At 58.9% G+C, this 6,859-nt stretch overlaps 1 protein-coding gene across 1 annotated transcript; it reads right to left on the bottom strand.

Moving 5' to 3' along the window:
- Positions 1 to 854: 854 nt before the first annotated feature.
- On the bottom strand, positions 855 to 5,564 carry CD93 (CD93 molecule). Its single transcript, XM_065682568.1, has one exon. The coding sequence runs from the start codon at positions 5,195 to 5,197 to the stop codon at positions 3,518 to 3,520; it is 1,680 nt and encodes a 559-aa protein (XP_065538640.1). The 5' UTR covers positions 5,198 to 5,564; the 3' UTR covers positions 855 to 3,517.
- Between the last annotated feature and the right edge of the window lie 1,295 nt (positions 5,565 to 6,859).

Below are 6,859 nucleotides of genomic sequence, written 5' to 3'. Positions count from 1 at the left end.
CCTCATACAGAGCTACCCCAACATCTGGGGCTGGTGCTGGGTTAAGAGCCTTGCTTGTGGGTTTAGGACCTTGCTTGTGGGCTTAGGACCTTGCTTGTGGGTTTAGGACCTTGCTTGTGGGTTTAGGACCTTGCTTGTGGGCTTAGGACCTTGCTTGTGGGTTTAGGACCTTGCTTGTGGGCTTAGGACCTTGCTTGTGGGCTTAGGACCTTGCTTGTGGGCTTAGGACCTTGCTTGAGTGCTTAGGACCTCACTCATGGGTTTAGGACCTTGCTTGTGTGTTTAGGACATTGCTTGTGGATTTAGAACCTCGCTCACGTATTTAGGACCTCACTCATGGGTTTAGGACCTTGCTTGTGTGTTTAGGACATTGCTTGTGGATTTAGAACCTCGCTCACATATTTAGGACCTCACTCACGGGTTTAGGACCTTGCTTGTGTGTTCAGGACATTGCTCGTGGAATTAGAGCCTCGCTCATGTATTTAGGACCTCACTCATGGGCTTAGGACCTTGCTTGTAGATTCAGGACTTGGCCTGTGGGCTTAGGACCTTGAACATGAGCTGAGGACCTTGCTTGGGGATTCAGGAGCTCACCTGTGGGTTCAGGACCTTGCTCATGGGCTTAGGATCCAACTGAGATCACCCCAGTGCCCCCACCCCATGGCCCTGCAGGACACGACGTGACTGGCCCTTCCTTGGGACAGCAGCTTCTACGGAAGGCTGAGACCCCACTCACCTCACTACAGGGGTGAGCACTGACAGGGGCCTGGCAGCCCCGCCACTGTAGAAAACACAAGGCCCACGTGTGGCAAACCAACAGGGGTTGATCTCCTGGTGAAAAGCACAGAGAACACTGTGTTCTGGCAGGGTTTATTGGTGTCTCATCAGGAAAGCAGCACAGAGTTATCAACGCATTGGAAAACCTCGCTCTTAGCAAAGGCAGCTGTCTGAATCGTGCACCGTAACAACACAACTTCATCACAAAGCACTGGCCGTGTACAAAGCGAATCAGCCCTGTCCTGCCGTGGTGGCACTGGGACGGTTGTAGCTCTGGCTTTGCCCTTGCTTCAGTGGAAGGATGGGGAGCAGAGGTAGCTGCGCCGGTCCCGCGGGATGAACATCCCGTCTCCTCCGGCTGTAAGACAGGGTACCAACCCATCCATCCCTCTGCCCATGGGATCCCCCACGCCCCTGGATAACTCCAGTGAGGAACGGATCAAAACATTCCTGCTGGGGTTGTGGCAGGAAGAAAAGGAGGCACGAGATTATCCCGGCGTGACTGCACCAGAACGAAGGATGCTACATCAGCAAATCTTCCAGCAGGGAGACCCCAAGCTAAACCAAGGCACAAATTAGCCTTCGCTAGTCTGGACCTGCTCCCATCCTCCCTTGTGTAAAGTACACACCCTGGAATACGCACAGGTTGTAACAGAAATTGGGATTATAGGCTTTCCTGAGGAATTTCTGGGATAAATAACAACGTTTAGCTCAGGGCCCGCAACTGTGCTTCCTTTTCCCTTTTTCATAGTGGAATACAACAACTAATCAATACCTTCACTAAAAAACAAGGCAGAAACACTCCTGAGATTCCAAACATCTGGAAAATTCCATAAAGCAAACATGGCTGTGCCTGCCTTTTCCCACAGGGACCTGGAGCTGGCACAGCCCGGCAGCACAGGCATGATTTTATGGATGGAGGTTGTCCCACTGATTTCAGCAGGATTATTCCCTGGTCTCATTCATTCATGTATTCCAGAGGCTTTGCGGGCTTATCGGAACACAGGCAGGGATTTGCTGTGGGGCATCCAAGAATGCCACTGCTGCGTTCACTGCTTCTCCCAGCCACTGTGTGCAGAAAAGGAAGCACATTAGGGCAGAGCATCAAAACCTCTCTATCAGCCACGTTTTCCTGCCTTGTTTTGGTTCATTTCACAATGGAGACGGAAAAAACCCAGCAGGAAAGGGTTTTTTTTAACATGGAAGAACAGGATGCAGGTCCCTGCCTGCAGCAAACTCCTTTGTGCTCGGTTCCCATCTCCGCAGCAATTAAGCCTCATGGAGACAATAAACCCAGTGGAAACTTCAGGAAACTCCTGTCCCCCCCAAAGGACATCCCTGTTCTTCCCTAGCACCCTTTTGCCATGGGGAACACGGGTACACACTGAAGCGCGATGGGAAGCAGGAACGGCCTCTGCGCCCTTCGGCGGTGCGGGGAAGGGTCCGTGCTGGAGCAGCTCGATGAAGCAGCGTTGTCTGGAATCACTGCGTATAAAGAGCTCTCTGAAGCGAGGTACCCGGGCAAGGCTGGGGAACAACGTCACCCCGAGAACGCTTGTGCTCTGAAGCCAGGTTAAACACTTTATATACAACAGCACATACACAACATCCAGTGCATCCTTTACAGGGAGAGGGATGGAAAACGCGCTCAGCCTGGACCCCAAGCTATCAGGAAGGGCTCCTACCCCAAAAGTATGATCCAACAGGAAAAGCCCCCTCACATCCGGCTGTATGTGAAGGAGAGTGTTGTTTTCTCTATTTTCCAAGTGTTTTTACACTGAACGCACAAGAAACAGGTCCACGGTGCTTCCAAACCTCGTTTTCCCCACCTATTTACCATACGGTCTTCTCCTTGACTACAGCTTTCCCTGTGCTGTGCACTTCCTGAGCTTAGGGGGTGGATCCAGGTAAAGAGGCTCCATTCCTTTGGAAGCACCGCTGTCCCGCTGCTCCGAACCCAGCGCGATGCTACTGGGAGCTGCAGGGATGGATGACTGATACCCCCCAGCGCTGCTCCCTGTGACAAGCTGGCTGCTGCTGTGGTTTAAAACAGGTTTATTCCATCACCTCTTATGGGACAACTTTAGCAACAAAGCACTACAAGCACCCTCTGCTTGTGGCTGCAGCGACCGGTGCTTGTCCTGGGGAAACACAGGAGGATTCCAGACCCATCCCATGGAGAACAAAGCAAACCCACGGGATGAATGCAGGCTGGGGGGGGGGGGGGGGCACTGGCAGTGCTTTTGGGATGGCAAAGAACTGGGGGGGGGGGGGTGTGCAAGGACAGGGCAGGGAAGCTGCTGCTTTTGCATGTCAGCATTTCAAACCCAGCGAGGGGAGGCCAAATGATAACCGAAATGAACTGGTTTCCTTTAGGAAGTGAAATGAGTTCTTTGATGGGTTTAAGCACAGTGAGGTTCTGCAGCGCTGAATTCGACCCCGTTCCCTTCCACCTCACAGCACTGCCCCTGTGATCCCTTCCCTTGGAGGAGCAGTGGCTGGTTTCTAAACCACATTATAGGCCACATTCCAGCTGCCTTCCCACCAGCACTGCCTTTGAGGGGGGAGATCAGCTCCTGGTTCACAAGGAGCCCCACGACAGGCTCTTGGACACGCAGCCCCACGTTGAACAGACAGCACCAACCCCCCCCCCCCCCCATCCCTGCTCCTTCTCTTTCCCATTTGCAAACCAGCTCTGTCCATGGAGGCTTTTCCTCCCCCTTCGCTGCCCCGGGCACTGTTACCTGCGCTCACCGCCTGCCCCATGGCTCTCCGGCTGCTCGGGCACCCAGCAGTAGTTGTCAGCCGCGCTCTTAGCCGGCCGCTTCTCCTTCCTGGCCTCCCTCCTCCTGCAAGCCACCAGGACCAGGGCGAAGGCCAGCAGCAGCAGGATGGCCACCAGGCTGCCCAGGATGTAGTAGAGGAGCAGCCTGGGGCCATCGGCGCTGTGCTCGGCACCGGGAGCTGACCCTACCGCTGTGGGGGACGGTGTTGTTGCCCCAACAGGGATGCTCGTGGTGCGGGGGATGCTCGTGGTCCATGGGGTGCCCGAGGTCCGGGTGACGCCCGTGGTCCCTGGGACGCCCGTGGTCCTCGGGGTGCTGCTGGAGACCCCCTCGGGCTCCTCTGCGGCGGTGGGTGCAGGGCGGCAGCCGTGTCCATCCTCCTCCAGGAGGAAGCCGGGGGCGCAGAGGCACTCGTAGCTGCCGGGCAGGTTGCGGCAGAGCCCGGGGCAGGGATCCTGCAGGCACTCATCCACATCCACGCAGGCATCGCTGCTCCCGGGCTGGCGCTTGTAGCCGGGCTGGCAGGCGCACTGGAAGGAGCCGGGGACGTTGATGCAGAGCTGGGGGCAGACGCCAGGCCGGGCACACTCATCCTCGTCGCTGCAGAGGGGGCTGCCTGGCGCCTCTGGCTGGTAGCCGGGCCGGCAGAGGCAGACAAAGCTGCCGGCCGTGTTGTAGCACTCGTGCTGGCAGGGCCCGGCCAGGCACTCGTCTACATCCAAGCAGCTCCGTCCGTCGGGCGCCAGGGCGTACCCCTGGTCGCAGCCGCACTCGAAGCCGCCGGGGCGGCCGCGGCAGGTCCCCTGGCAGGGGCTGGGGTTGCAGACATCCTCGGGCACACAGGACACCATGTCCGGGGCCAGGACGTGCCCGGGGTGGCACGCACAGCGCGGGGGCTGCCCCGGCTCCTCCAGGCAGCGCTGCTGGCAGCCCCCGTTGCTGTGCGCGCAGGCAGCGGGGCAGAGCGGGCCGGGGGGGTGCCAGGCGAAGCCGTCCCCCTCCACCGTGCCCCTGCAGACGGCGAAGGCCGCGCCGGCGCTGCCGTCGCACTGCGCCTCGGCCAGGGTGCCGAAGGGGGCCGCGGCCAGGCGGGCGCTGCGCACGCCGAACGGGGTGCTGTAGGTGACGCGGTGCAGCGCGGCCAGCGGCGGCGGCCCGCACATGCCCTGGAAGCTGAACTTGCAGAGGAAGGCGGGCAGCGCGGCTCGGCAGGGGCCGTCGGCCCAGCCCGCGGGCCGCAGGCTCACGCAGCGGGAGCTCAGGCAGGTCACGGCGGGCTCCGACAGCCACGAGGAGAAGTTGCCCCGCTCGCCGCCCGCCGCCCATGCGAAGCCCCGCAGCGGCTCCTGCGGCTGCACGCAGCGGCCCCGCAGCAGCGAGAGCCCGATCCAGGCCGGGCCCGTCCAGGCGGCGGCCGCCAGCAGGTCCCGCAGCCGCGCGGCCTCGCCGGCGCTGCGCACCGGGGCCAGGCTGCCGCCGTTGAGCCGGCAGCGCTCCTGCGCGCTGCCCCAGTCCAGCTTGGCCCGGTGCAGGGTGTAGCAGGCGGTGCCGGCGCACAGCACCGCGGCCTCCTCCTCGCCGGGCACCGGCAGCACCGGCAGCAGCAGCAGCGCCAGCAGGCGCGGGGCATCCATCCCGCTGCACGGACGGGGGGGGACTCGACAGCCGCCGCCTCACATCCCCTCGTCCTGCCGCGCTCGCCCGACGTGCATCCCGTGTTTCCGGGTCTCCTATTTATCACCGGAGGCTCTGGTTTCCTGTAGCGTGGTGCGGCTCGCTGCTTGTTGGTGGCGGTCGCCTCGCTGTCTTCCTCCCTCCCTCCTCGCTCCCATCCTAAGGCTGTGCCTGCGAAGGGGCTGGCGAGGCTATCCCGAAGTTAAAACCAGCCGTGTTCCTTTTTGGCGTGGGTTTCGAGGGCTCGCGCAGCAGATGGTTTTTCTAACCCTTAATAGGGCCTGATGGCTTTCGAGCGTGTATTGCTAAAAGGGGACAAAACCGTATCAAACCCAAACAAACAGGGAGCCGTGGGATCCCTTGCTATCGGCCTCCAACAGAAACTGAATGCTTGGCTACTTTTCCAGTGCATTTTTCCCCTTCTTCGTGCGCTTTAAATAGATGGACAAGCCCTGAAATAGGAGTTAGGTCGTGGGAAGGTCCAGGCTGCCAGGCCAGAGCCGAGCTCCCGATGCTGTCCGGAGCAAAGCCTCCGTGCTGGGGTTAGCGCTGCCCCAGCATCACCGGCTGAGGGCTGGTGCTGCGATGCTCCATGGTGATAACTCTGTGATCACTTGACCCCAGGCCAGTGTGGTGCAGAGCATCAGCTGTGTCTGGTGGGTGTTGGTGGCCCTGCAGAGAAAGGGCAGCAGCACTGATAAAACACTCTGTGATGCTTAAACAAATATTCATGTGGCTAAAGCCCCTGAAAGGGCTTGAAATGGCTTCTTGCAGCAGTGCTTTGGGATCCAAACCCATTCTAGCAGCGTGGGTGGAACTGAAATTGAAATGGGAATAGGAATTGGAATGCTTTTGTTTACCTGCCCAGACATCGGAACCTGGCAGTGCAGGGCAGGGGGGGTGGCAAGTGAGCAAAGAGCTGAGTTTAAGAGAAGCAAATCCCGGTTCCCTTCCTGATGGCTCGCCCGCCCTCCTGCATCCCCAGTTCCTTCTCCTGGAGCCTCCCTCTTGCAGCAGCTAATTCAGGCGTGATGCCTTGACCCGTGAGTCTGTCTTACCTGCCGCTGCTTAGCAGGCATCCCTCCTCACCAGCGATTCAGTGTTCAGTAACCTGGTGATTTAACTAGGGGGGTTTGTGTGCTGGTTGTGAGCCACAGCATCCCAACCAAGCAACCGAAACAAGGAGCCCCCTTGTTCCCTTCCCTCCTTTACACCCTGAATATAAACGTTTCCCAAAATGCCCATACTAAAGACTACGGATTTCTGTTGTTCTTCCCCAGATCTCCCCACAAGTGCCTTGGTTCCTGGGATGTCCCTGCCCATGGCAGGGGGGTTGGAACTGAATGATCTTAAGGTCCTTTCCATCCCAAACCATTCAATGAGTCTATGATTCTATGCGCTCTGGCCAGCAGCAGGGACTGCTCCTGGGGTTTGGGTCTTGGCACATCTGGAGGTTGCAAAGAGCTTGGATGCAAAGGAGGAGGTGACAGGAGCTGGAGCCCCTTCACCAACCTCCCCTGCACCCCAGGCTGCTGGCTGTCAGCAGCCCCACTAACAGAGAGAAGCATCATTTGGGTGACAGGGAGACAGGGAGGTGTCATTTCTATCCGAGCCGAGAATAA

Source organism: Lathamus discolor, chromosome 5 (assembly GCF_037157495.1).
Source record: "Lathamus discolor isolate bLatDis1 chromosome 5, bLatDis1.hap1, whole genome shotgun sequence".
In the NCBI taxonomy this organism is placed as follows: Eukaryota; Metazoa; Chordata; class Aves; order Psittaciformes; family Psittacidae; genus Lathamus; species Lathamus discolor.
Note: the sequence above shows the minus strand (reverse complement) of the source record. Positions and strands in the feature narration are given on the sequence as shown.

Bases quoted from the DNA above. Each gene is read 5' to 3' on its own strand.
- CD93 (XM_065682568.1), bottom strand. From the start codon at position 5,197: ATGGATGCCCCGCGCCTGCTGGCGCTGCTGCTGCTGCCGGTGCTGCCG.